The following is a 27,442-nucleotide window of genomic DNA, read 5'->3' as shown; positions in this document are numbered from 1 at the left end:
ACTCTCGACTCGTCGCCCAACGCTAGCTGAGTTGTTAATGCCCTGCCCTGCGTACTAAACGTAGCTCGGCCTGGACTGGGCTGGGCTGGGCTGTGTCGCCTCTGCCCCTTCCCCTTCTCACACTCTCGTCTTCGTGAGGTCATTTTTGAGACCCCGACTGGAGCTCCTCCCCGCCCTCTTTCTTGCCCTTGTGCCGCCTGCACCGCTGCTCCCGTGCGCCGCCCGCCCGCCGCCCGCCGCCACACCTCCAGAGACGCAGGCGGAGGCGGACGCGCAGGCTGGAGGCGCAGGCTGCTCGAGACCAATTCGCAAGTCGTCAAGTAAACTCAAGTCAACTCAAGTCAACTCGCCGGACCACAAGGGCCGGCCATCCGTCCCTAGCCTCCTTCGTTACATCACACAAGCACACACACGCGCACACACATTGCGCACTCGTCGTATCATCCTCTGCACATCAGGCGACCCGACATCAGCGATCAAAGGCTCGCCCCAAAGACGACTACTGACTGGCCGATCGACGGCAGCGACAAGGCACGGCGGGACGCACCATCGGGCCGATATCTTTCGAGTGACCCCCCCCCGCATCATTGCATTCATTGCCATCCTCCTCCTCCTCCTCCTCACCGCCTCTAACCGCTTTCACACTTGCCGACCACCATACAGCGGGGAGTCTTCGCATTGCAGCACGGCTAGCACTCTGACCTCTCGAGATGGCATCATCTCCACCACCATCAGCGCCACCCGCAATGACCCAACCACGCCACGCAGCCAAGCCTTCCCTCGCCTCGTCCATGGCCAGCTCGTCAATGATGGGTAGCGGAGGGTACGAAACACCGCACACAAGCCCGGAGGACGACCACGACACCTCATCCGCTGCGAGTCACAAGGCTGCAGAGGTCGCCGGAGAAGGGGTGAACATGGTGGTCCCAGCGGGCGTAATCCCGGCAACCGCTCTCACACCTCCTTCGACGACGACGACGACGGGCTCATCATCAAGACGTCCCCCGTCTCATATGGTCAGGCTCGACCTCCTCTTGGTGACAGGGCAGCGCATCCAGTTCGATTTCCCGCCCTCGGCCAACCTGGCGCAGGTCAAGGAGCGTCTCTGGAGTGAGTGGCCTACGAGTTGGCCCAGTAGGCCGCGGGAAGCGGGAGAGGTCAGGATCCTGCATTTGGGCCATATATTGGCGGATGGAGTTGTGCTCGGGAGTGGAGAGGGCAAAGCAGAGCCGGCCGCTGCGGGCGCGACATCAACATCGTCCTCAACTCCTTCGACTGCTAGCAAGCTCCTTCGCCGTACCACGGGCACTGGCTCGTCAAATACCAACAACAACAACAACAACAACAGCTCTGGCGGGGCTGCTCCGGTCACATCGCATCGCAACCTCCTCCCTGGTACCACGACTGTTATGCATGTACTCGTCAAGGGTGGCTTCCCCTCGGATACCCCAGCAAAGGAGGGAAAGAGCGCGGCGAGTGGTGTGGGAAAGAAGGGAGATCCTGCCAAGGAGGAGGGAAGTGGTGCAGCGGTGGGTAGTAGTAGGGGCAGAGGAAGTGGCGGCGAGGCGGTTGAGGGAGAAGGGGCAGGCGGGTGTAGGTGCGTTGTTATGTGAGCGGTGAGCGCTCAGCGAAGCATGCTTGTATGCTGGCGCGGATACAGCGGCGGCAGTGGCGGCAATTGCGAGCCAAGCCTGCCTGCCTCCTGCTCTCTTTCACGGTCCCATCTGACTCAACACTTGGCAAGCATCGTAACGCCTCTTCAAGAGTCCTCAAAGGAGCCGCGCTTCAAGGTTCACCCGTCCTTCATCAAGCAAACAGCCCGATCGATCACGCTTCCCGACGCGTTGCGAGCCGAGACGGACACGGAGACGACGACAATGCTTCCTCTGCTCTTCTATGTACATGTATTCCTATCCTACGACGCTCGACGCTCGACGCTCGAACGCTCCCCTGCCCTCTGCTTCACGACCCAGCAATATGCCCCGCTCCCTCGCCGCTCAGCTTGGCGGCGCCGCGGCCCCCCCACCTCTTCGTCCGTATTCGTCATCTTTGTCATCCCGATCCTCGTCGGCCTCTGCTTTTGTCTTTCTCAGCTTCAATGTCATCTGCTTCCATCGCGTCCCGTCTCGTCTCGTCTCGTCTCGCTTTCAATCAATGTGCTCAGGGCGGCCCTCCTCATCCCTCGCGTCGCACGTCGCACGTCGCGCCACCCTGAGTGTGAACCATCATAGCACCGGCAAGGCTCCAATTTGTCGCCGGCGGCCTACGTCAAGTTGCTGCGTTGCTTGCCCCCCCTTCTCCCTCTGTGACTGCTCAACGTTCCCAATTCTTTTGACGCCGGTCTGCCGTGCCACTGTGCCAGGGTGGTTTTCTCGGGCTCGCCTTTTCAGACTCAGAAATGGCCCGCCCGTATGCGTTGGCAGGCGCAACGCGGCGGCCCGCGGCGAGATCGATCGCAGGCCTCGATCTGAGATGGAGAATCTTGCCGGACTAACCATTGCCCGTGCGGCTCTCAGGCCGCCGTGACACTCAGCTCCGTCGTTGGATGGATCAGTTCAGAGAAAAAAAATCCAACGCCGAAGGAGGCGTCTTACCTCCTTCTTACCGGCCGGTATCTCACGGTAGCAGAATGAGTGACCATGGAAGCAGAATGTGCGCCTTGGCTTTTGCCGCCGAGGGGGGAGTGACGACGGGGTCAAATGGTCGTTTGGGTATATCATGGCCGATGGTCACGACCGAGCCCCGATCCAATCCCAGCCTCTTCACCATCGTAGATCAACAATCTTTCGGAGTCTCCCACTGGAAGAGCATTCAGCATGGCGAACCACACCGCCAGTAGCAGCAAGTCTTTCATCCCACTACCTTCCAACCCCGCCACACCTCCGCAACGTGTTGTCGCTCCGCTACCAACGCCTGGTGCTCCCACAGCGAGACGCTCCTACAGGCTCAAGGGTACGAGCAGCTGCCCTCCTTCGCCTGTAATCGCCACCGCTACCTCAGGCTCCGCAAGCTCGCCGGAGTCTGAGCCACTCCTCTTCAAGCCCCACCCCTTCTTCCTCGAGGTCGCCCAGCCTCAAGCGCAGAGGGACCCCTCACCCACCCCTCCACCAGCTAGGAGGGTGCGCTCCTTGCCTGCTTCTATCTGGATGCAGGAGAAGTGGTGCGATGATGAGCAAGACGTCACTGTAGGCCTTACGGCAGCTAAGCAGCCTTCGGCATCGACGGTGGGAAGGAGCTCGGCGACTACTACAGCCTTCAAGCCGGCGACTAGGCCCTTCATTGACTGGGATGGCTACAAGCCTGGCGAGTCGTCGACGTCGGCTAGCAACAGCACGCCGGTCACCACGAGCGACACCAGTAGCGCCAGCAGTATCGGCGCCTATACCCAGCCTGAAGGCCATGCCAGCGTCAACGACCCCCGTGCAAGCTACCTCCCATGGGGCGCCCTCGACCCCGCAGCGGTCGACTACCTGACCCTACGCACGCAGAAGCTCCTCGATGAGAAATATGAAGACGAAGGCGATTCGACGATCAAGTTCTCCATCTCTGCTTCCACGAGCCTATCTTCCACACATACCGTAATGGCACCGCGACCGCGTCCGTACATCGCCTGGCCGGAGGACCAGCTCCTCACCTCCGTACCAAGCGAGACGACTACGGGCATGCCTGCCCCTCCTTCCCCCATCACCGTACCGCTCAACGGTCTCTTCTCCTGCTACGACCACTTCACCCCCGCCACAAGCGCAGGCGAGGACGCAAAAGAACCCCTCCTGCAAAGCTCAAGCGATATAGGCACCTCCGGGTCGGGCGAGGCGAGCCTCAGTGCAACCAGTAGCGCCTATGAGAGTCCGAGCGTCTTTGAAGACTTTGTGGTTACACTGAGGCGCGAGAGTCAGGCGAGATCCGATGCAGACGCAGCCCTGATTGCCACCAGTGTGGCCATCGGAGGAGGAGGAGGAGGAGCTGGTGAATCGAGCGTGGCTGGGCCCAGTAGGCTTCCCTTTGTTGGGCTGGGGGAGAGGTTTATGGCGCATCGTGAGAGGCGCACGAGTGATGCGCTCACGGATAGTAGTGGGGTGTGCTCGGCTGGGTGTTGTCAAGCTACGACTGTGCCGAATGACAGTGAGGAGGGCAATAGCCACGTTTGTGAGGTGGCTGCGCGTGGCGAGGAGAAGAAGTGCGAGCGCATAGCTGATACGAGTCGGCAGGAAGAGGAGGATCGTAGGCCTGATGGCGATCTTGACGAGGAGGAGGACGAAGACGAGGACGAGGAAGGGTATGTGCTGCTGAACGCCGAGGACGCGCAAGAGGATGGAGGGGAAGCGCGCGAGGAGAGTCCCCAAGACCTGGATTGTCGTATCAGGAAATGGCTCGTTGCTTCTTGATTTTTCTTGCACTGAGCGCAATGCGAGAAGTCTTGATGGTGGAACACAGCCGATTGTGCGCGAGTCGGATCGGGTGGCAAGGCATTAGTGGTCAGTCAAGCAGGAAGGCCTTGGCAGAGTAGACGTCACACGACGTGGCAGCACGCCTCGAGTGGGAATGGTATCATGCATTCGTGTCTGCCTGCCTGCCTGCGCGGCTGCCTGCGAATACATTGTCACGGATGGGCTAATGAGAGCAAGCTTGAATGAGGATGATGATGTGAATGTGGTGTGTTCGACCTGCTCGAGTGGCGCGGATCACGCTTGAGCTGCCACTTCAAGATGCCCCTCACTCGCCCTGCCCTGCCCCTGCTCACTGTCGCCCTCAAGCTTGATGACAGCCGCTGCCTCTCCTGCCGTAGGGACGATGTCTCCGAGCGCGGCGCTCGGAGACATGGAGCTCACGGATGCCTGCGAAGCCAGCAAAGATCCCGATGAAGCCGCGGCATCGCGTGGCGACTGGGATGACGAAGCCCACGAGTCCGAAGAATCGCCGCTGTTCAGCTGCTTGTTCTCGGCTGGTGCACTGGTAGCGGGTACCGAGGCGGGAACGCCGGAGTAGCGGGGGCGCTCCTCTGGATGAGTGGCAAGCCAAGCGCCGAGAGAGGGGCGGGAGTGTTGCTGGCTTGAAGAAGTAGTGAAGCTACCGCCGTCCTGACCGTGGTGGGAGGAAGCCGTGGCGTACATGCTCGGCATGCTCGGCGTAGGGTCAGGCCAGAGTCGCTTCTCCGAGTCGCGATGCGAGGGTTGCTGCTGCGGCTGCCCCGCGCTTGCCATCATGACACCCATGAGCTCGTCCCTCTGCCTCAACAGGTCCGCATTCTGTCGCCTCTGATGCTCGATAAAGTCTTGCAGCGCGCGGATATAGTCGACCGACTTCCGCAGGATGATGCTCTTATTCGGACGAGCTTGAGCAGCTGCGAGCGTCTCGCTGTCGGCGGGAGCAGATGCGAGGTCGTCCACGTTGAGGAGACCGCCTTCATCACCCTTCTTCGAAGGAATGGCGCTCGCAGGCATGGGTAGCTTGACGACTTTACTGGCGTTGCCGCCCGACTGCGAATTGGCAATTGCATCGAGTAGCATGGCCTCAGGAAGGAGCGAGGCGAGCTCCGCAATGCGCTCGTTGATCGTGTCACGGCGTCGACGCTCGACGAGGTTGTGCGACTCGCGACGGCGTGCACGGCGCTCGGATGTGGTCGTGGGTGCACGAGTGTCGGAGGAGCGACTGCGCGCTCGTGCTGCGCTCGACGTGGAGGAAGAGTCACGTCCGGTGCGCTGTGTAGATGAGAGAATAGCCATGCTCACGTCGTCCACTGCTTCGTCGTCTTCGTCCGGCTCGTCCTCGATCACGCCGTCATGGAAACCAGGGGCGGCCCGATTCTCAGGCACGTCCTCAAGCATGCGACCACCGCCACCGTGAGAGGCTGACTTGGAGTTGCGCCTGCCAAGGTGAAGTTGACCGCCCTTGGGGGATGGGGGCGAGCGAGTGCTGCTGCTGCTTGTGCTGGGAGACATGGCGCCCTGCTGCTCAGCCGTGACGACGCCCGTCGAGTCTGCGATGGGAGGAGAGTGGTGCATGTGCAGACCACTCATGCCGTCGAACACGCCCTGCATGGCTTGAGATGGGTGGCTGGGAGGGGCGATCCCTGGTGAGATCAAGGGAGGGTGAGCTCCAGGCCAAGCGCTACCCGGCTGGCCATAGGGACTACCACAGTTGGGTAAGTGCTGGGCCACCATAGGCCACGGCGCAGGCATCGCGTCTCCTGGTCCAGGCCACGAACCCGGGCCAGGCCATAGAGCCGGCCCATTGACCGGCGGCGAGCCAGGAGCGAAGGGATGCTGGTGAGGGAACATGGAGCCAAACGGCATACTAGCGGGGATGGCAATGCCCGGCACAGTCTGTGGTCCTGTTCCCACGCCGGCATCTGTGGCCCCAGCCGTGTCGAGACGCAAAGACGCCGACTGCTTGCTTCCTGGCGCAGAGGCCGGGACGCGCATCATAGCAGCTGCGGCAGGGCCAATCGAGGCGCGACGGGCTGGCCGGCTACGAGCGCGAGACGTCTTGCCCACTCCGCCCGCTTCGTCGGTAGCCACGCCATCGCGCACGGGACTCAGAGCGGTGCGGCTGGTTGAGGAGGTTGATCGATTACCACGCGAGCCAGCGACGGTGCGCACTCTGCTGCGACTGCGTCCGGTCTCGCTGTCTGGTCGAGCTGTGGCAGGTGCTACGCCACGAGGAGCTGTTTGCTTGTACGCTTCGCTGAGGGAGGAGGTGCTCGCCACGCTAGCTGCGTCAGTCCCCACAGAGGTCAAGGCGGGCGAGGTGATTGGGGCCTCGGTTACGGCTCCATGCCAAGCCATGTCAGTCGTCGCCTGCGGTGAGAAAGTCATCCAGGCGTCCAAGCCTTCCAGCGGTGCCGTACTGACCTGTCCCTTGGCGTTGGCCATGTGAGGCAGAGCTGGCGGTGCAGAGGTGGCAGCGGTGAGGCTCAACCAGAGCTCTTCGTCCAGCAAGTCGGACGAGTCGATGTACGATGAGGAAGTAGGCATGCCTGCAGAGGGCATCTCGATTTGATTGGTCATAGTCGAGGGCGTGCGAGGGCGTGCGTGGGCGGCGTGATGGCGTCAAATGTTTGCGCGGGTGATACAATCGTGCCCTGAAACGCCCCACAAGTGTTGCGGCCCGAAGGTTGAGCCTGCGGCTAACGTAGGCCGAGATTGAGCTGACGTTGCGCGGCTGACAGGGAGAAAGAGAGCTGATGCCGCGATCCCAGTCTGCCACGCAAGGATGTCGTTTGATGTCGTAGCTAGTCAAGGTGCGCAACGAGGTCTAACTCGCAGGCAAGCTCTCGAGGCTGGGTCGGGGCATAAACGAATTGAGGACGGCCGAGATTTCCTTGTTCCCCTCTCTGCGTCTTGCCCTCTGCCTGCGAGCTGCGATGTCGAGAGCTGCGCGACGCTCTCGGTCGACGGCCCGCCACCTTTGAGCCGCGGGGAGCAATTGACGTCCGCTCTCTTCGAAATGCGGGGCTCCACGCCGCGCCACAGCACGCTCAGCTCGGAGCTACAGTACGTTGGGCCGCTCTTGCACCCCCTCGCCGCCCTGGCTGGCACATTGCCGTGCGCGCCCCAACTTTCCAAGACGGCGAAGACACTCGACGAGCTCCTGCTCCCATGCCTAGCCTCGACTAGCTCATAAAGTGATCGACGGTGGGACAGGAGCGAGGAGCGGGGTAGAGAGCATCGCATCCCCGTCGTCTGGTAGACTTGGCAGCCCGCGCATCCCCCGTTTAGCGAGAAAAGCGGCGAATGCCAGACAAAGACAGACCGGAGTCGCAACGTCATCATTCGAGGGCCTGGCCGCCGGTCGTCTTGGTACGAACGTACGAGGGGCTCCTGCCTTTTACAGCGGATCCAGTGGATCAGCCGCTTTCTATCTGCTCGCCAGGGCGGGATGAATACCCGGGCGAAGGAGGATACGCAGACCTGGCAGTGAGGCTATTGAAATGCGCCGAGCATACTTCAGTTGAGGAAGGTTGTCGTTGCGAACGGCCGGAAGAGACGGCGAGCTTGCTGAGCTCGCGCGTTACTAATGGACCGGGGCCCGCTTTTGGCGTGGATGGGACGATGCCTTCGACATCAACACTGTGCTAGGCTATGAGGGTAGCATCGACATTTCGAGAGATAGCAGTCAATCGGAGCGCACCATGATCCTGAAGTCGTACCTTGCGAACCGGCTCATCGTCGGATCTCGGGCCCCATGATGCATCGCCAGATCGGACTCCGCCGAGCCGGATCACGGACGCGGGCGCTCGCTCGCAGCTTGACGATGTTCTTTCCCCCTACCTTTCCTCGAGACATCAGCCAGCACGCTGATGCTTCTCATCGGTTCTCTTGTCAGCTCAGCATCTATACGTGTCCGCCTCTTTCTCTCGCCTTCGCGCGCATTCAGCATGGCTCCCTCCCCACCACCACCGCGACGGCTCCCCTCCGGCGGACGACCAAACGACGCCAAGTCCGGTCCGAAAGGCGAGCCTATGACGCCCATCCTCTCAGCGTCACTCGTAGTCCTTACGCCCACGCCTGCCTCCTCATTAAGCGTCTCAACATTGATGCTTCAACGCTCAGCCAGAGCAGGCTCGTCCTTCCGCTCTGCCGTCGTCTTTCCCGGTGGGGCGCTCGATCTGGCCGACGAAGCTGCGGTCGGGTGCCCTACGGAGGTGTCCGATCAGGACGATGTGGCAGGAAAGGCAGAATATCGCAGAGCGTTACAGCTGTGCGCACTGCGCGAGACGTTCGAAGAGACTGGCCTGCTTCTACTGCCCAGCGATAGGCAGAGCGCTGGGGGCGTGCCGTTCAGTCGTGCCGTAGGAGCCAAGGAAGCAGGACTAAGCCCAAAGGAGTGGGCAAAGAAGCGCGATGAGGTCCACGAGGATGCAGGACTGTTTCCAGACTTCTTGCTCAGTGTCGCCAAGCGGATAGGGATTCAAGGAGCACAGGCAGGCGCTGCGGCTGGCTCGATCGAGACGACACAAGATGTCCCACTCCCTACCCTCCCACTCGTCCCGCTAGCCTACCACTCCCATTGGATCACACCGCGCTCCGTCGTCCGTCCAGGAAAGAGGTTCTCGGCGCACTTCTTCCTCACCATCCTCGACACGACTTCCGCCCCCTCCTCTTCGGGGCAGGCGTCGCGCGACGAGCTCCCCTCTCTCGCCCTCTCAGCTGATGGGAGCGAGACGCTATCGCTGCGGGTCAGCCCGCTGGAGGACTTTATCGAGGCAACGCTGCGCGATGAGATCTTGCTGTACCCGCCGCAGTTCTACATACTGGCAGACCTGTACGCCACAATGGGCCAAGGAGCTGGCGCAGAGATTGGGGAGAGGGCGAGAAAGCTCGCCCCGCTAGCCTTTGGCGGTCGACCACGCCAGGGAAATGGGGTCACGCCCGTAGAGGAGGAGCCGCGGGGTTTGGCCAAGGGGACGAACTATGCGTGGGACAGGGAGACAGAGAAGCCCACGGGGTGGGTGGCTACCAGCAAAGGGCACGCGGTCACTGCCGTCGAACCGCACGCCTTACCCAAGCAAGGCGGGACTATGGCGCTCAACTTTGAGAAGCGACCGAGCTCGCTGAGCAATGGCAAAGAGGGCGAGCAAGAGGGTGAAGAAGAAGAGGACACCCCTTTCGTGTTCCCTCTCGTACTGCCCGGCGACTGGCAAGCATCCAAATCGCAGCGACGAGCGGCGGGAGTGGGTGACGAATCTGCAAGCTCGCCTTCGACCTCGCAACGTCCGCTCAACCGCATCTACGTGTCGCCGCGCAATCCGGAGCACGGTGGTGGACTGATTGCGAGGGGGGCGAGGAGGAGAGGCTTGCCAGGCCTAGTGGATTGGAAAGTCGGGTTTGAGTTGGAGGAAGGAAGGGACGAGGAGTTGGGCAGGGCGGACGAGGAGGGTGAGCAAGAGGAAGAAGAGCCGCAAAGACGCAAGGCTCGAATGTAACGCGTGGGCGAAGAGGATGCGACTGCTAGATTGAAGCGCGCGAGGTTTCACGAGTTGACTCGCATGTATAGCAGGGATAGGGGAGAGATCGAGAGTGAATGATAGCTTAGCCTCTAATACAATGGCTCCACCTGTGCGCCTCCCGCCGCCCCTCGTCGCTCCGTCCTCACCGCATGCCTTCGGTCTGCCTATCAAGGTGGGCTTTGGGTATAGATAGTGGTGCACACCGAGCCTTGGTGTCTCAACGCGAGCCGCAGATGGTTCTCTCCTCACTTGCTCGCCGGCATCCCGAGCTCAGCCAATTCAAATCCCCTCAGCCCGCACCTCTGCGCCCTCTCCCTCAACAAAGCTCTACCGAAGCATACAACATGTGGCAGGCACGCTCCTCCTGTGGCTACGCCCCCAGCCTCACTGGCAGGAGCCGGCCCGCTTGCCTCGATGAAAGGCCACGCCCAGACGCCCGCGTCGTCATCTCCATCTGCTTCGCCATCCTCTTTGACGCGTGGATGGGCGCGACTGACAGCTGCTGGGTCCACCGCGGTCGCTGAGCTCCAAGCATCTCCTCGCACGAGGGCGCCGCGCTGGCAGGTAGCCCAGGTCTGAGGAAAGTCGCGTGCCAAAGAGGCGTTGCTGAGGGCGCCGATGACTCCCTGCGCTATCGAAGAGGACCCGCTGCCGCCGCTGGAGCCGCGAGCCTGAGCCACTAGCTTGGCAGCTCGATCCTCATCTCGTTGCACGCGGCCCAGGTTGGCAGCCAGGTCTGCGAGTGAGGCGTGTACATCGGCTGCGGTGCCACTTGGAGGGGAACCTACCCCATTGGTCGTGTCTGACCTTGCTGCTGGTGATGGCGCGACGTCTCCAGGTGCGGGAGACTGGGCTGCGCTGCTACCCGTCTGACCTGCTGGCTGGCCGGAAGAAGCTGCCAGCTTCGCCAAGTGCCGTCCCACCTGCCTCGCCTCGTACCCACTCATATGGCGCAGCACTAGCCCCTCTACCAGCCGACAGAGGGCTCCAAGCGCACATTCCCCTCGACGCTCGTGGTAGGAGCCGACGTAGTGTATCAGCCCGAGGAGGCTGCGCCAATTGCCTACCATGACCGCTGGAGACGCGGACCCCTCTGCTGCGCCTGATGCGTTGGCCAGCGTAGCGGCTGCGTCCTCGCACCAAAAGCCGTACACGTAGAGGAGTACCGCCTCAGTTTGCTCGTAGATGGCGATTTGCCGCTGCTGTGATGCAGACGCGGACGAAGAGGGTTGTGAAGAGGACGAGCCGGCCTCGCGTGTGCGGCGATCACCGCAGTGCTTGAGTTCGCGTCCTTTGCTTTGATAGTGGGCGGAGAGGGAGGAGAAGCGGGACTTGCTCCAAACGGAGGGCGAGGGAGAAGGAGGTGACTTTGTGGTGGCCGCGACTGGTGCTTTGGTGAGGTTCTCGGGCTCTCGTTTGATAGGCGCGGCTGCGTGCTCAGGCTCGGGCGAGGGAGTGTAATCACGACTGCTGCAGACGATGAGGCCTGTGGTCAGCAATTGTCATAGACTCGCACAGTAGCTGTGGTACTCACTTGGTAGAAGCTCGACCCCTCGTCTTCTTGCGGGGCGGCTCTCGGTCCTGTTCCTTCTTGACGCTGATGGATCCCTCCTCCTCCTCCTCCTCCTCTTCATCGTCACCCGCAGCGGCAGGGGATGCCCGCTTTTTGATTGATGATGACGATGCAACGACCCCGTTGCGTTTGCTGTCCGCATCTCTTGATCCTTTGCTACTACCGCTTGCCTTGCTCTGGTCGCGCGACATGGTTGCACTGGATGCCGTTGCCTTGGACGAGGCCGAAGAGGGCGCTGCCCCTGCGCTTCCCACCCTCCTGGGAAGCGACGGAATAGAGACGTCGATCTCGGTGGCCAGCGTGTCGAGGAGCTGCCGATGCGCGTGCAAGAAGAGAAAGATGAGGCAATACGCGATGAGCTCGCGCTCTCGTGGTAAGGAAGACAGCGTTTTGGACGCAGGAGCGGGGCGAGCCTAAATCGTCAGACCCTCGCCCTCCCTCCCCACCCGCGGCATCTGCGTGGCGCCACTTGCGGCGTTCATGCAGCCAAGGCCCTGTGGAAGCCTAGCTATCGAGAGTGGTCCCGTACTGGCGAGCTTTAGCCCGTCTGCAAGCCATGGCTAAGCGAAAGTCGCTGGGCGGCCGCCGCGGGGCTAGCGACGAGACAAGACGCAGCGACGCAGCGACGCCGGACGCAGCCGCGGAACAGATGGTGGTGCGAACGGGAACCACGGCACGGCACACACAAGGCAAACGCAACCCGTATTTGGGTTCCAAGAGCGACGCAGCAATGATCGATAACTCACCTCGAGGCGCTGATCTATTTCCGCCATGGTGAGCGGCGATCTGCGAGCGACGATGCGGGAGGAGTTGTCAGCAAGGCGGTCATGATGAGGTGTTGCCGATGTGGGCTGGAGCGATAGCGGCAAATGTGTTGAAGCTGAAACGGCCTCATTTGCTGCCGCCGCCGCCGCCGTCATCGCCGATCTGAACCGCCCGCGAGCACGAGGGGCACGAGGGGGACGAGGCGCGGGTGGCAATGGCGAACGTTGTAACGAAGGGCAGATTCGTTGCCCACACTGCGGTACTCACTTTCTGTTGGCGTGATCCTTGCTGCCGCCCACCTTTGCAATGACCGTCTTGTCACTGTAAGAGCCCCTTGGCCCCACGTCCGGCGGAGTGCGCAAGCTGTTCGACGTCGTAGGTGATGGATGTGTCGACGATGAAGCAGAAGTAGCATTGGTGCTTCGTGAAGAGGCGGTCGATGTGGTCGAGGAAGCAGAAGACGAGGAGCCAGCGCCCGGGGCGTACTCCACTCGGTGCTGTCCAGCTGACGACGTCGAGCCGGGATTGCTCCTGCGAGGCGCGGTCTGCGGTTGACTGGAGGCAGTCCTGATCGTAGAGCTGCCCCTTTGAGTGTCGTTGCTGCGCTTCTCTGGCTCACGCCCACGCTGCTGGCTAGAGGGCAGCGAGGAGCGAGACCACTGGCGGGATTCGTCGCGGGACGAGGTGGCTGTGCCACCAGTGGAGGCTCTATTGCGGCGATGTGATGACGAGGATGAAGAGGAGGAAGAAGGGCCGCAGAAGAATTCCATTGTCGACGAGTGGCGAGGTGCGTGCGTGAGGAGCGTTTCGAGGTGCTAGTACTGCTCCACTCGCCAACTCGTGGCTGTATGCTCTCCCTCTTATGACTTTCTCCAGCTCGAGAGGCAGGGAGTTGTCGATGGAAAGCTGGTGCTCGTAGTGCTCGTGGTACTCGTGGTATGGAGGAGAGCTTGGCTATCTCCCTCAAGCGTGTGGCATACCACTCTCCTTTGCCGGAAACGAAGGTCAAGATGGACAGGAAGCAACTTGTGTGTCGCTCACACATTCGGCGGGCGGGTCTTGCCCGGGGCGGGCGTGCGGGCGGAGCTGCAAGGAGCGCACGGCCTGCAGCTGCCTGCCGCCGAGACGAACTGACGGGATCGACTTGTCCAAGCAAGCAGGCAAGCAAGCACCAGTCGAGCTTGTCAAGCAAGCAAAGTGTGGGAGCGAGACGGGCGAGACGAGCAAGACGAGTGCGACAACTTCAAGGTGTGTTTGCGATGATGACGAGCGAGACTGGGCGTAATGATAGCCACCCCTCAATACCTCTTCCGGCGCTTTGACCTCGCACTCGGCACGCTGAAGCGGTCCAGGTCCAGGTCTTGGACTCCCGACGCCGGGAGCGATAGCCAAGCCTCCTGTCACCTCTCAGGAGGTAGAATCCCGTCTTCTCTCGCCCCCTTTTCTCGTGGCGTGACTATGATTCGAATCAATTGATCATGATCTTGATGATGAGAGGTAGCTTCGAAGTACAGATGAGGACGATATGTTGTATAAGGAGGGCGAGGCGAGGCGAGAAGGAAAGGAGAAGATAACAGGTGGGCAAATCGGCCTGGAGTGGGCGTCTGAGCGCAGTGAAGTGGTACGAACGCGAAGAGAGATGCTACAGCGGTGCTGGTAGTTGATAAAAAGTTGTTCTTGATCATCCGATCGTGACCGGCGGGCGGCGCGAGGGGGGGGAAGAGGGCTTAGAAGCCCGGCCCACCCTGCCCAAATCCGCCTACGGAGCCGGTCGAGGTAGAGGGATTGAGGGGTCCATTGGCTGCGTGAGCGTGCGCGTGCGCGTTGCCTTGCTGATGTCCGCCATAGCCGCCTCCGTACCCACCAGCAGCATTGCCGTAGCCCCCACCCATACCGCCGCCACCGCCGCCGCCATACCCGCTGGTAGGCCCGCCGCCGGAGGGAAAGCGATTCATGCCCATCCCACCGCCGGCGTGGCCGTGTCCGTGTCCGTGCCCGCTCATGACACGATCGTTGCCGCCGTACAGCTGGTGAGGAGCCGGAAGGGCGTGTCCCCCTCCACCTCCGCCCCGTCCCCCGCCGTACCCGGCAGCAGCCGGCCCGCTAGGGTAGGGACCAGTCGCACCGCCGCTGTACGGGTTACCCCTCCCGTACCCACCGTAGTCCATGGGATAGCGTCCCTGTCCCCCATGATGAGCCTGCGCCTGCATAGCAGCCATGGCCTGGAGATGCTGCTGGTGAGCTGCGGCCTGGAGAACGTGGTAGGGGACTCCTGCGAGCCCTGCGTGACCACCAACACCCATGCCCATCCCACCCATCGGCCCACCCATTCCCGCAGGGCCAGCCGAGGGGTCGAAGGTGTCCCTCTGCAGCTTGCTCTGGATGCGCTTCCCGTACGGCGTGTTGCGGATCATGGGCAGAATGGGACGGATACACTCGACGAGCTGCGCCCGCTGGAGCGGCTCCGAGTAATCGAGCGCAGTCTGCACCACGTAATTGGCAAAGGAGTCGCGGAGCAACTTCTCCAATCGCGCACGGTTGAGGAGCTCCTCGACGAGGAGTTGACGCAGCTTGGCGTCGGCGACGCGGATGCACTTCTCGATGACATTGGAGGAGAACTTCTGCACCGAGAGGAGGCAGATGTTGCCGATGAATTGGCGAATGATAGCCTCCGTGAAGCGGGCGTCATTGAGATCGAGGATGTATTGCACGACCTGCGCGGGGGCAGAGGGGTTAAATGGACGTCAGTAAGGGGCGCGGTGGTAGCGCTGAGTCACGACTCGCCCTACTCACGTAATTGCCAAAGGGATCCTGCACCAGCGTCAAGGCGTTGTAGGTGATCTCCTGTACGAGCTGGACACGCTGCTGGTCCGAAGCGTGATCGACGCAACGCTGCAGGACGCAGCAACCGTGCCGGTGCGTGGCCACCTCGACGCAATGTGCAGCCACGGCATTGTAGATGAATTGATTGTCCTCGGCGCTCAGACGATTGAGGCACTTTTGGATGACATGGTTGCCGTTGAGGTCCCTGCGCGGTGGCGAAGAGGAGAAGAATAAGTCAGATACGGTGAGAACACGGCTAGCCTCCTGGGGGCGCACCCACTTGATCAGCGTCACCACATTCATGCCCAGCGCGAGGATGATCGAGTGAATCTGCCTCGACGTCGACAAGAAATCAATCGTCTTCTGCACCGCTCTCGTCCCGTGCATGTTCAACGAGATGGTCACCAGCTCGTTGGCTACGCTCTCCACAATGCAGTTCCTCTGCTCATCAGTGCAATGCTCGAGCATCTTCTGGCACAAGTAGTTGCCAAATGGGTCCGTCATCAAGTCGGCAAAGTGCGCAAAAGTCTCGGTGAAGATCATGTCGCGATACGCGGGGACGCCCTCCTCGAGCTTCTTTTGCAGGTAGCGGCAGCCGTGTTGGTCTTTGCAGAGGGTGAAGATCTCGCCCTTCAAGTCCTCGAGACGAGTGTTGACGTCGAGCTCTCCCTTGCGGCCGGGTGGGTCGAGAGCAGGGTCCGTCGTCATGATAGTGTTCGAATCGCCACGGAAGGCCGAGTCGACGCCTGTACCGTTGCCAAAGGCCTGGAAGAAGCCCGATGTGGGGCGTGACGATTGCTGAGATGAAGGGACGGGAGCGCCGCTGCTGGGAAGGCGAGATGTGGGACCGCCGTTGCCAAAGGAGGAAGGGAAGGAGCGGTCCCCGCCTGCGAAGCCGCGCCCTCCAGAGGCAGCTCTGAAGCCTGAGCCTGCTCCACCTTGCTGGCCTGGGTTGCTGGCAAAGCGAGCGACGGGGCTGGTAGCATTGGCCGAGGTGGAGAGGCCCTGCGCGCTGCCAGACGTAGGCATGCCGAGTGGGGAAGGACGAGCGCCCAAGGCTGTACCGTGCGGCGAGGTGCGCTCCGATCGGCCACGCCCACCCGCCTGCTTGTCAAACTGCGGCCACTCCGAGAGGTGAGGCGCTCCGTCTCCTGCCGGCCCACGTCGCCCCTCGGTCTGGCTGAGTGGGGCGAGATCCAGAGCAGCAGAGGAGGTGGAGAGCTGAGAGTGGTGGTTGGGCATCTCTTGGAACTTGTCTCCACGGAGCAGTGGGAACTTGTCGTCATCGCCAGAGAGATTGTACTTGCGGACAAATGCCGAGTCCTCTGCGTCGAGCTCGTCGTCGAAGAGGAAGCGCTCGTTGAAGACAGGGGTCATGCCCGTGTTGACACCTCCCTGTGCATCGCTGCTCGTGTCCACGCCGGTCTTGGAGAGGAGACGTTGGAAGCCTGAGCCAGCGGGTGCAGTGGGTGCGTTGGGTGCGTTGCCGGGCTGTTGAACCTGGCCGTCCGGGCGTGCGCCACCGCCGGAAAGGGCCATGCGATTGAAGGAGCTGGCCAGGTCGCCAGGCCCGGGCATGCTGCGACGAGGCCCGCTCGAGGGGACGGGAGCCAGAGCGACATCCTGGTGCGGGCCCAGCTGGCTAGGCTTAACCTCACGGCTGGTGCGGCGTGTGGAAGGGACGGAGCGGACATTGTTGAGGGGAGGGAGACCAGGCACATTGCTGCCATTCAAGCCGTCCTCGGTGTCATTGAGATCATTGAGTCCCGAGCCGAGCGGATTGGGGCTGGCGACTCGACTGCCGCGCAGACTAGAAGGAGCAGCAGCCGGGGCAGCCCCGCCTGCACGCGAGGCAAAGGCCAGACGATCCGAGTAAGGAGGAGTCGAGGGAGCAGAAGCGGCCGCAAAGTTGACCGAGGAAGCTGTTCGACCTTGTCCAGGCGCCAAGGTGCCCTCTTGACGCAGCAGATTGGCCTCTTCCTCTAGCTGCTGGCGCTCCAACATCTTCATCTGCTCTTCGAAGGCTTGACGTTGCAAGAGACGTTGACGTTCGTGCTCGAGACGCTTACGTTCGATGCGCTGTGCGGGCAGAGAAGGGATCAGCATCGAGTCTCGACCTTCAAGCGTCGTGTGGGACTCACCGCCTTGATCGAGCTCTCCTTGTCCGCGCCGTCGAGCACGCCGCTCCCACTGAGGTCATCGCCCAGCACAGCCGGCGAGACGGGAGAATGCTGCGAAGATGTGCGCGCGGGCAGCGAGTCCTCCGAGGGCGCCGAGGCCATGCTGGTGCCTCCTGATGGAAGAGAAGACACGGAAGCCATCAACTTGGCTGCTCGATTTCCACCGTTGGGCGAGTTGCCACGCTCAGATCCGATGGGGGATTGACCATTCATTGAGAGGCGCTTCTTGGCTGCGTCCGAAGGGGAGTCAGGGCCTGAGAGATGGCCGTTGGCTGCAGCGTCTTCCATGATGTGCCGGGGTGATCTGTCAGGCGGTATGCCGATTGTCGACGTCAGTGCGTGTGGCCGTCTGCGTATATGCTATTATCGCCCGCTCACCTTGACTACCGCGAATGCCTACGAAGCTGCGGAGGGTTGCGGTTGGCAAGTGATGAGTGTGCTGATGCTACCGAGGTGCGACAGAGTGCGTCGAAGTTGGGAATCGAATGTGTGCTTTGCGTGGTAGTAGCTCGTGGCGCGCGTGTCTCTAGAGCTGCGTGCTGGCGGCGCTTCGTCTCGTCGTGCTGATGCCTGAAGTACAGATTGCTTCGTCAAGAGCCCTTGCTTGTCGCCACGTCAAAGGTGTGAAGGTACTGAAACAGATGAGGACGTTGATACAAGAGGGGGTTTTGGCGGGAAGTTGAACAACAGGTGTGTGGGGTAGGAGCGAAGCACGAAATGGGAGCAGCGGGTAGTTTGCAGGATGCGACGATGCAGTCCGCGGTGTGCGTGTGCGTGTGTAGTGGAGGAGTGGTGGTGGCGGTGGTGGCGGTGGTGGTGTTGGGATTTGGCGGTGTTGCTGTGCTTGCACGGTGCTATGATGAGGTCGACCCGTGAGAGATCAAGGGTGACGAGGAGCGCGGCGTGCCAAGAATTGCGGCTGCTGTTGCTACTGGCTGCGTGCTATATGTATGCGACGCTTCTCCCTTAGAGAGTCGATGCTCCGTTCTCGCGGCGACAAAGACCAGCAGTGGGTGTTGCGGGGAAAGAAGAAGAGAAGAGAGGGGTTAGAAGGATGATGAGGGTCAAGTCCTCTCTCTCACCCACCCTCGCCGACGCAGCCCAGCAAGATCGGAGTGAGAGAGAGGGCCACGCGAAGAAGGACCGCCGCCGCCAACTCAGGGCGAGCGGCGCGGAGCTCAGGGCCAAGACGGATAGGAACAAGCAAGGCAAAGAAAGCAACACTTGGTCGCTTGGGACCCTGGGAGAGGAGCAAGCGGGCGGGCAACGAGTCGTGAGGAGAGAGTGGTCACGATGATCGCGGGCGGCGATGGCGATGATGTGCTCGAGTACAGATTTGCAAGGGGCCACTGATGGTACAAGGAGCGTCTATGCCCGCCCTCGATGACGCCGTGCACACGCGTGCTCACGACCTCATCATGCCGTTTATGCCAGCCCCATTCGGCCCACTTCCCGCCGTTGTCCCCGCGTGCCCCTCTGCCGCATGTTGCGCCTCTCTCAAGCTGTCAGCGAGGGACATCTGCAGCGCGTCCATAAAGGCGTCGAAGCCCACGGGCAGAGCTGATGTGGAAGCAGAGATGTATCGAGCGTAGGCTAGCATGGGTAGCTTGCGTAGGGTGCGTGCAGAGAGGCCCTGTCGTGGTGAGAGGAGGAGGTAGACAAGGTCAGCTCGGACATCGTAGCTCCTCGAACGCGGACCCGCCCCCGCTCACCTGACAGCTCTCGGCCAATGCCCTCAACCTCCAGCTCGCCCTCTTGTCTCGATCTGACTGTTGGAGCTGCTGCCCATCTACACCGCCTCCCACGCCAGCATCCAACGTCTGCCATGAGTACAGGATCTCGTGCGCGACCACACCCGCCCGCATCAGCTCGTCCAAGCACGATCGCAGGATCCAGTAGATGGCGGCCGGTGGTGGTAAGCCAATGTACTGCTTAATGTCCGCTCGGTCGATGAAGGCATGGTCGATGCTGCCGGAGATGTTACTCGTCGTCATGATCAAGACGTTCTCCCGCGACTTGAGACGGTCCAGCTGCGTGAGCACAGCATTGACTACACGAACCGCATCGCTCGGCTCAGTACCGCTCGCCGCTGCCTGCCTTGCCGTAGTGAGACTCTCCACCTCATCAATCAAGATGACCACAAAAGCCTTTTCGTCTTCGACGAGCTCGTCGATGAGCGCAAAGAGGCGCTGCACGAGCTTGCCGGACTCGGAGAACCATTTGGAGAATAGGGAATGCGAGTTGATCTCTACGAGCTTGCCGTGCGAGAATTGGTGGCGCATACGGATGGACAGCTTGTGTGCTAGGGCTCGGCAGAGGGAGGTTTTGCCTGTGCCTGGGGGGCCGTGGAGGAGGACGACGCTGCGAAGGAAAGGGGAGGATGGCCATGAGCCGTGAGTGAGACAAGGCACAGAGCGGACTCACCGATTCCAGTTGATGACATTGAAGTCAACCTTCATCGCTGAGAAGAGCAGCGTAGATTGAACGTAGCGCAGCAGCCTCTGCTTGGTATCGTCGCCGTAGATGAGGCTGGCGAGGCGAGCGAGGCAGACGTCAGCCTATATGCACCCCTCGACAGTGGCAGTCGCGTCGCACGCACGTCTCCCAGGTCCCATCAATGCTGTTGCTGGGCAGCTCACTGACCGTTGCGGCCATCAAATCCTGCCCTTCATCTTGTCCCTCTGGATCCCCCGCCGAGAGCTCCTCGACTGTGTTGACCGTCTCGTACTCGTAGACGCGGAACTCGCACTCCTCGATTGGAACTCGTAAGCGTCCAGATGCTGCGCGGCGGGCGGGCAATCGAGCCAGGACTCATTTTGATCGTCAGCGAAGAGCCGAAAGGGGGGACGTCGCGCCGCGCTCACCAGCCTCTGCGACCCGGATGCTCTCGACCCTCTCCGCAAGGAAAGGATCACAATCCGCCCATAGCTTACCCTCAAAGCGAGCATCGCAGTCCACAGAGACGCAGTTACGGCGAAGGAAGAGCTCGACGCGCTGTGAAACGCTGTGAGATTGCCAGTCTGATGAATGGTAGGAGGAGTGGTGGTGGTGGGGTGGTCGAAGACGGACTTCAACTGCGCGTGCGTGTGTGCGGGAAGGAGTAGAAGACGTTCAGAAAAGAAGTGACAGCAAAGGAGGAGTCGCAGTTGTGCCCACCATGCACAATGTCCTTCCTCGCAGACGACGACGACGAGGAAGAGGAGGACGGGTCATTGGCGCTGCTCATCGCTGCGTCTTCTGGCATCGTCCGTGATCCCAGAGCGGGGCTTGGTTGCAACATCGTGGCGAGGTGACGGGGCAAGCGATGAACAGAGCGAGCGCAGAGCGAGCGTCCCTTCTCGTCTTGTGGCTTTGCTCGAGCAGGGAGATGAAGATGCGTGATACGACGACGAGTTGCAGGGCAAGGACGGAAGGCGAAAAGTGTTGGTTGTGGTCGTCTTGCGCTCGAGTCCGCATGCCGCGCGAGCCTCGACGCGTGAGCCCTTGGCGCTGCATGCGACACCCCGGCGGCGCGCTACGATGATATCGAATGCGATGCTATTGAACATGACAGCGTAAATGAGAGCCAGCCAGCAGGGTAATCGTGAGTCGTACAACTCAATCCTCATCAACCTCCATCTCCTCGCTCGGCGCTGCAGCTTCGCCGGCGCCCTCGCCCTCGCCCTCGCCGTCGTCTCCCTTGCCAGCTGATCCTGGCGTCTCAATCGCTGCAGCAGGCGACGATGTCCCGCTGTTGCCCGTCGCAGCTGCCCTCTTCTCATACTCTGCCGCCTCAACCTGATCCAGCGCATCAAAGTCAAAGTCATCGTCCCCAAACTCATCGACGTCAATGGGCGCCGCTTGCTTCGACGACGCTGCGACCGGCGTGGCACCCACCTGCGCCAGGATGGAACGCGGCGCACTCGTATCTGCCTTGAGCGCCGCCTTGGTCCATTTGGGCTCCTCGTCATTACCCGTCTCCATCTTGATCCCCGCCTTGCTATCTCCCTCGTCATCCCCCGCCTCATCGACCGCACCGCTCTGCTGCAACTTCCAACTGCGTTCAAAGTATCGGTTCGGATGCGCCACACTCTCCCCTTTACCATCCAGTCCCTTGCCCCTCGCCACGCCATGCGTCATCTCGAACAATCGCGTGCAGGCGACGTGATAGTGGCCCGACTTGACAGTCGCCAGAATCTCGCTACTCTGCGCCTGACCCAAGCCGTAAGTGGTAGACAGGGTGGACGCCAGGTTGGCAGGCGAGTAGTGGCGGAACGGGCATCCGTGCGTATCTTGCGGTCCAGGCGTGTCCTGCATGATGATCCTCGCGCATGATCGTGCAGGGTAGTCCACTCGCTTTCCCTCCAACCCGTAATTGTATCGCACATTGTACTTGTACTCCTTGTTGAACTTGTCGTCTGTGATGTTGGCAAATGAGCGTCGCCAGAAGAGGAGGGCCTGTTCGACGCCTAGGCCGAGCTCCTTGAGGAAGAGGCCGAACTGCAGGCGGCCCTGGTGCTTGAGATGCTTGCGCTCCTCGAGCGTCTGGCCCAATTGGCGCATGCACATGGGGGCGTGCTTCTTGACGAGGGCGTTGATCATCTCTGCGCGGATTTCGAGAGCCTGCCCGTCCTCGCCTACCATTGCTGCTGAGCTGTTTGTGAAGTCGGAGGAGAGACCAGCGAGGAAGCCGAGGGAGAGGTGGTTGAGTAGGGGGAGCAAGCGATCGTCCTCGTCCAGACGGGGCAGAGAGCGCGCAGTGTACTCTAGCTCCTTGTTAAGGCGGTTGGTGAATTCGGCCATGATGAGGCTGGACTGCTCGCGCATGGGCACCCACGCTACGCCGCGGCGCAAGAAGACGCGGCGTTTCTCGACGAGGTCTGGCACTTTCGTCCAGGGCACTTTGAAGAATGCCTCCCCGTCCCAATCTCTCTGCCCCAACGACGGCGTCGCGGCGAGTAGCTCCTCCTTGAACTGCTGCTTCTCCTGCTGTGAGACTGGCTCCCAGTTCAGATCGAGCGTACGTAGAAAGGCCTCACGCGCAGTGGAGTCGTCCGTCTCAAAGCGCAGGCGGAAAAGGACATTCTCCGCGCGTACGAAGCGTCTCTGCAAGTCTTCAGTCTTGCAAAAGGCCAGCCGCAGCACGAAGTGGGAGATGTGGTCCTTCATGCGTTCCATCTCGATGTCGATGCCGTTGCGTGAGGCCGTCGAGGCAGAAAGGGGGAGGTGCGTGTCCTGGTTGTGCAGCGGAGTGTCAGCTTGTGGATCCAGCAGCGCTACCTCGCTCACGCTCACCATCTTCTTGAGCACGCCTTCCTTGAGCTCCTTCCACGAATTGTTGCGCGACTGGCGCGACTCGATTTCGGCGAGCACTGCGAGCGGGGGTCGCGAGCGGATCAGCATGTCGTCTACGTCTCCTGCCTATACGCGCCGCACGCACCCTTCAGTCGATCGATCGCCCAGCTCTCAAACTGATCGATTGTGACCTCCATCGTCGGCGGTCTGTTATAGAAGTTGAGACGATGCGGATATCGTTTGGGTCCCGCCATTCGCGATGAGCCCGTCGCGTGTCGGTCGATGGCTGGTGATGCTGATGAAGAAGGCGCACCGGCATGGCGTTGCATTGCTGACGGTGAGGGGAGGGCTGATGTTGGATTTGCTGTGCGGAACATGCTGGGCGGTGGTGAGGGGGACGAGAAGAGGGGGGGTAAAGGATGTCAGGAAGTGTTGGAAATGGACGAGGCGCGTCGCGAGTCGAGCAATTAAGGGCGGCGGACGCACGGAAGGGGAGAGCCACGTGGTAAAACGCGAGACGGCCGAGGACAAGAGTCAGTCGCGAGCGTGGAGCTGATCCTCACCTTTCGCTCCCCATCATCATCGACGTCACTCTGTCGACCACGCTGTTGCGGCACGTCCTTTCCCTCTCAGAGTCTCGTCACGCTTGTCACGAGCAATAAGCTGTTGTCTCCCCCATCTCCAGCGTCAGCAGCGCGCTGGCCGCTCTCCTGGCGCGATAACAACGACGCTGAGCTCAAGAGCATCCGTCTCACCACCACCACCGTCATCACCACTCGCAGCCAGCGTGAGTACCTCGAAGTGGCCCCCACCGCCCCACCACGCCTCGCAGTGTCGTCCCCTCGCCTGGCGCTCGACGTCGCGCCTCCATCCCGATGCGCGTCTCTGTCCGCCTTCTGAACCCTGCTTAGCTAACACATCCCTCGCACGGATGGGGGATTGAGAAGCTGGACCCTTTTCCAGAGATTCGCACACGAGCAACTCCCTGACATCCCTCCCTTCCTCTTGACACTTCGCCAGATAGTATGGACGCAGTAATGGAGCTTGCTCGCGCGGCGAGCAACCATTCCTACCTTCCCGGTGGGACGCACGATGCAACGGCCAACACAGACAACGCTGCCGCATCGAGCTCGACCTCTGCCAGCGGTAGCAGCGGCGCCAACAAGCCCTCTCGAGGAGGGAGAGGAGGGAAGCGAGCGAATGTTGGGGGCTCAGCAAGCGGGCGAAGGGGAAAGGCGGTCAAGATAACCTCAGGAGGGGATGCAGAGGAAAGCGGCCAAGGGCAGCCCGACGGCTCATCAGCGGGAACGGACGCCAGCGCTGTAGCAGCAGCAGCAGCAGCAGCAACAGCCTGGGCTTCAGATGGAGGGCACTTCGACGATGCTCAACAGCAATTTGTAGGCGCAGGCCCGTCTACGGCAGGCGAGTCCTCCTCTACCACCCTCGAAGCCGCCGACCCCGCCACGGCCCAAGGCGACAACGACGACGACCCCTCAGCGAGCGCAGGCGGTGCTACCTCTCCCAATTCACGCGTCCTCAGCAGCACGAAGCGCGCAGCGCAGAACCGTGCAGCTCAACGCGCCTTTCGTGAGCGCCGCGACAAGCACGTCAAGGAGCTCGAGGCGCGAAGCCAGCAATTCGAGACACTGCAGGCTTCGTACAATGAGCTACAGACGCGATACAACGAGGCGCTGGGAATCCTGAATGCACTGCGCGTGGAGAATGAGATGCTGCGTGGCGGTGCGGGTGGCGAGGGGAATGGGGAAGCGGGAGGAGGTGGTGGGGAGCAAACGGGGCCGAGCGGCGGAGGAGCGAATGAGTTCGAGGAGGAGAGGGGGCTGGATGCCGTTGCCAGTGCGGCGGTAGAGGCGGCAAGGTTGACCTCGGAGGCGGATGAGGCGGCTGATGGTGGAGTCGAGCAGTCGGCGACTCAGGAGGGGCAGGGCGAAGAGGGAAAATCGACTACAGCGCCTGCTCGAGGCAAGCGTCAGAAGGCCTAGTGAGCTGGTCAGAGGCACGGCATGATACCAAGGGTGACTAGACCGACGGTCGGGGAAGCGGGGAGGATGAGAGAGGAGGATGAAGATCGGTGGTGTGACACCACGATCTACGCCAGCGCAGCACAGCACACACGACGTCACATGTTTCATTTCATTTCAGTCTCCAGCTCCACGTGTAATATCTCCTCGATTGGTCAAATCCATCCTCTGATTCCCTTCGAAGATAGACTGCAACGAGTCGCCGCCATCGCGTCGTTGATCAAGGTGGTAGCGATGAGCGTGGTGGGCGCGAGCCTCGACCCTCGTCCGCGTGCGGAGTGAGCTCGCAGTGGCTTGCCTTGGTGCTGCCCGTTGCTGCTTGAGGGGCGCAGGCGGCGCTAAGGCGGCTGGGCGGAGGAGCGGTGCAGGCGGGCAGGCAAGCGGGCGGGCGGGCGGGCGGGTGAAGCGCCGGCCAAAGCACCCTGACTGTGAGGCAGTCGCCGGCTTAGTCGTTGCCATCTTGACCATCACCGCGAGGGCTGAGGGACATCGCAGCACCTTCTTCGCTATCGCCTTCGTCTTCAGCATCATCACCACGTCGAGCTGAGATCCGTTCACCCGGCTCAGTGACGCCCACACCGCCGCACCGTTGCGCCGCCACTTGCACCATCGCCGCTAGAGCGAGGGCTCATCAGCTCCTAATCCTCCCCGCTTCATCGTAATGGCGGCCCCACTCCTCCCACCATCCTTCTTCCACACCGACATGTCATCTTCCGCATCATCACCAGCCAAGCAGCACTCGACCGCCCCGCCCCCACGCTTGACGCCAAGCGACGATCGTACCTGGGAGGACATCCTCTCCTCTCGCATCCCCTCCGAGTATGACGCATCAAGACCGCTATGGCAGCAATGGGTCGACACGCTGCAAGCCGCCGTCGACGAGCACGGGGCTGGCGGCGCAGTGGCAGGACCATCCACGCCTCGCCTGTCGTACACTCCGTCCAGCCCACGATTGGCAGAGGAGCACGCAGGGAGCAGGGCGGTCGAAAAGGCGGGAAAGGCTGCCTTCTCCAGCCCTAAGCGTTCGAGCTCCTCGCTCGTCAAGCTCGTGGACAATCCGCAACTTCCCTTTCCCACGCCACCAAGCGCCACTCCACCACCATCCTCACCGTCTCATCAGCCTGGCGCCCCACCCACCACCCCAACGGAGAACGTTCTCGCGGTCCTCGTACCCCTGCTGGTCCTCCTCTCCACCCTACTCCTCCTGCTACTCCTCTTCCTCATCATGCTCATAATCGTTCGGCGTCGAGCGCGCATCGCGCTCGCATCAGGTGACGGCCCACTGGACATTGGCCGTGAGGAAGAGCTCGAGGGAGCTGGTGGGCTAGAGGGAGTCGAAGAGCGCTGGCTCTCCACGCAGGACGAGGCCACCCGCAGTGGTTATGCGAGGGCGAAAGACTGGCTGCTCAGCCACCCGCCGGGGAGCGTAGCGAGCGAGATTACCATCAGCCAATTCTTGTCGATTCAGGAAAAGGGCGTGAGCGCATGGAGCTTTGAGCCAGACTACGAATCCAACTCGTCGTGCTTTGTCGAGGCGCGCACGGAGATTACCTTTGTGGCAGATGGAGAGGGCATGTCCCCGCGCGAGGGAGGAGGATGTAGTGTGCAGTCCAACTTGCCACTGCCCAAAGTCAACGACGTCTACTACTGGGAGGCCAAGATGTTCTCCAAGCCGGCGTCTACCAACATCAGTCTGGGTCTCGCCACGAAGCCCTACCCCTCGTTCAGGCTTCCCGGATGGAGCAAGCATTCAGTCGGCTTTTTCAGTCAGGACGGCTTCAAGTGCCACAACTATCCCTTTGCTGCGCAGTCCTACGGGCCTAGCTACGTGCAAGGCGATGTCATCGGGGTGGGCTATCGCCCGCGAACGGGGACCGTCTTCTACACGCGCAATGGCAAGAAGTTGGAAGACGCCTTTATAGGTCTGCAGCGCTACAACGTCTTCCCGACTATAGGCGCCGATGGGCCAGCAGAGGTGCACGTCAACCTAGGTCAGGCGGGCTTCGTCTTCATCGAAGCGAATGTCAAGAAGTGGGGACTCGCGCCCATGACGGGGACTTTGGCGCCTCCGCCTGCTTATGGTCAGGAGAGGGGGAGCATACTGATTGAGGCGGCGGGACCCAGTGCGAGGGCAGAGGGCAACGGTGGAAGGAGGACGCCGCCACCCCCGCCTACGCCGCCAGGGGAGGCATCGCCGTACCCAGGTAGCAGGCGCGCAGGGCCAGCCTCGAGCAGCGGCAGGCGTGCAGGGCAGCATCGCATCGAGATCAATCCGTCCTCTCACCAAGCATCCGTCCTGGCTGCGCGAAGCGACCATACCGACTCCGAGGAAGACGAGGACTCCCAAACGGCGTACGCAGCCCCCGACCTCCGAGAGCGCAGCACATCCGCCGCCTCGGCGGGCTCAGCGTATACGCACAACCCGCCGACTCCCAACAATTTGGACATCAGTCTGCACGCACTCAGCGGTGGGGAAAGGCGCTATCGTAGACGCGGCGAGGCGAGGCCGGAGAGTGGGAGCAGAACGACGACCAGGCAAGGAACAGGCAGCTACTTCCCCGCCATCTCCACCGCAGCACCTGGCGGGAGATCCAACTCGCCCAGCCCGCCACCGTACAGTGCAGCCGCCGCGCCGCCGCCGCCGCGGGACAGTAGCTCTCGCCCCTCTTCCTCCTCGCAGGCGAGCACGCCCAACCGATCCTCTTCGCGTCGTTCGCGCCAGCAGCAGCAGCAGACTCTCCTCCCCCCGACTACGCAGGACGGCTCCGTCTCACCTGCCGCTTCCTCGACTTCCAGCGCGAGCGCGAGCGCGAGTGCGGGCTCGGGAGGTTCTCTGGGC

General features: G+C 61.7%; 11 protein-coding genes across 11 annotated transcripts; 5 read left to right on the top strand and 6 right to left on the bottom strand.

Annotated features, from left to right (window-relative positions):
* Positions 1–232: 232 nt before the first annotated feature.
* On the top strand, positions 233–2,215 carry BDZ90DRAFT_274678 (hypothetical protein; the record flags this gene model as incomplete). Its single annotated transcript, XM_025508848.1, has 3 exons — positions 233–1,597; positions 1,745–1,898; positions 2,165–2,215. Exons 1-3 carry the CDS (start codon positions 711–713, stop codon positions 2,213–2,215), a joined length of 1,092 nt encoding a protein of 363 aa, XP_025362468.1. The 5' UTR covers positions 233–710.
* Positions 2,216–2,494: 279 nt separating this feature from the next.
* Positions 2,495–4,542, top strand: BDZ90DRAFT_232235 (hypothetical protein). The gene has a single exon (XM_025506178.1). It carries the CDS (start codon positions 2,817–2,819, stop codon positions 4,383–4,385), a length of 1,569 nt encoding a protein of 522 aa, XP_025362467.1. The 5' UTR covers positions 2,495–2,816; the 3' UTR covers positions 4,386–4,542.
* On the bottom strand, positions 4,534–7,121 carry BDZ90DRAFT_173486 (HLH-domain-containing protein). The gene has a single exon (XM_025503711.1). The coding sequence runs from the start codon at positions 7,005–7,007 to the stop codon at positions 4,683–4,685; it is 2,325 nt and encodes a 774-aa protein (XP_025362466.1). The 5' UTR covers positions 7,008–7,121; the 3' UTR covers positions 4,534–4,682.
* On the bottom strand, positions 7,122–8,035 carry BDZ90DRAFT_173485 (hypothetical protein). The gene has a single exon (XM_025503710.1). It carries the CDS (start codon positions 7,770–7,772, stop codon positions 7,236–7,238), a length of 537 nt encoding a protein of 178 aa, XP_025362465.1. The 5' UTR covers positions 7,773–8,035; the 3' UTR covers positions 7,122–7,235.
* Positions 8,036–8,422: 387 nt separating this feature from the next.
* Positions 8,423–9,871, top strand: BDZ90DRAFT_210966 (hypothetical protein; the record flags this gene model as incomplete). The annotated part of the gene is made up of 1 exon (XM_025504090.1): positions 8,423–9,871. A coding segment is annotated over one exon (1,449 nt), but the record flags the coding sequence as incomplete, so codon positions are not given.
* Positions 9,872–10,059: 188 nt separating this feature from the next.
* Positions 10,060–11,997, bottom strand: BDZ90DRAFT_173517 (hypothetical protein). The gene is made up of 3 exons (XM_025503712.1): positions 11,484–11,997; positions 10,390–11,416; positions 10,060–10,332 (listed from the first exon to the last, which is right to left on the bottom strand). Exons 1-3 carry the CDS (start codon positions 11,711–11,713, stop codon positions 10,195–10,197), a joined length of 1,395 nt encoding a protein of 464 aa, XP_025362463.1. The 5' UTR covers positions 11,714–11,997; the 3' UTR covers positions 10,060–10,194.
* Positions 11,998–14,014: 2,017 nt separating this feature from the next.
* On the bottom strand, positions 14,015–17,578 carry BDZ90DRAFT_260338 (ARM repeat-containing protein; the record flags this gene model as incomplete). The annotated part of the gene is made up of 4 exons (XM_025508244.1): positions 14,015–15,001; positions 15,081–15,315; positions 15,391–17,189; positions 17,252–17,578. The coding sequence occupies 4 exons, from the start codon at positions 17,576–17,578 to the stop codon at positions 14,015–14,017; spliced, it is 3,348 nt and encodes a 1,115-aa protein (XP_025362462.1).
* Positions 17,579–18,583: 1,005 nt separating this feature from the next.
* BDZ90DRAFT_240138 (P-loop containing nucleoside triphosphate hydrolase protein) lies at positions 18,584–20,691 on the bottom strand. Its single transcript, XM_025507371.1, has 6 exons — positions 20,447–20,691; positions 20,155–20,364; positions 19,890–20,070; positions 19,715–19,819; positions 19,003–19,651; positions 18,584–18,923 (listed from the first exon to the last, which is right to left on the bottom strand). Exons 1-6 carry the CDS (start codon positions 20,568–20,570, stop codon positions 18,696–18,698), a joined length of 1,497 nt encoding a protein of 498 aa, XP_025362461.1. The 5' UTR covers positions 20,571–20,691; the 3' UTR covers positions 18,584–18,695.
* A 196-nt stretch (positions 20,692–20,887) lies between these two features.
* Positions 20,888–22,941, bottom strand: BDZ90DRAFT_246216 (hypothetical protein; the record flags this gene model as incomplete). The annotated part of the gene is made up of 3 exons (XM_025507543.1): positions 20,888–21,144; positions 21,193–22,527; positions 22,710–22,941. The coding sequence occupies 3 exons, from the start codon at positions 22,939–22,941 to the stop codon at positions 20,888–20,890; spliced, it is 1,824 nt and encodes a 607-aa protein (XP_025362460.1).
* Positions 22,942–23,259: 318 nt separating this feature from the next.
* BDZ90DRAFT_232228 (hypothetical protein) lies at positions 23,260–24,784 on the top strand. Its single transcript, XM_025506177.1, has one exon. The coding sequence runs from the start codon at positions 23,590–23,592 to the stop codon at positions 24,562–24,564; it is 975 nt and encodes a 324-aa protein (XP_025362459.1). The 5' UTR covers positions 23,260–23,589; the 3' UTR covers positions 24,565–24,784.
* Positions 24,785–25,753: 969 nt separating this feature from the next.
* Positions 25,754–26,746, top strand: BDZ90DRAFT_213841 (SPRY-domain-containing protein; the record flags this gene model as incomplete). The annotated part of the gene is made up of 1 exon (XM_025504180.1): positions 25,754–26,746. A coding segment is annotated over one exon (993 nt), but the record flags the coding sequence as incomplete, so codon positions are not given.
* Positions 26,747–27,442: the final 696 nt, after the last annotated feature.

The sequence above is a fragment of the Jaminaea rosea genome (assembly GCF_003144245.1).
Source record: "Jaminaea rosea strain MCA 5214 unplaced genomic scaffold BDZ90scaffold_6, whole genome shotgun sequence".
In the NCBI taxonomy this organism is placed as follows: domain Eukaryota; kingdom Fungi; phylum Basidiomycota; class Exobasidiomycetes; order Microstromatales; genus Jaminaea; species Jaminaea rosea.
Note: the sequence above shows the minus strand (reverse complement) of the source record. Positions and strands in the feature narration are given on the sequence as shown.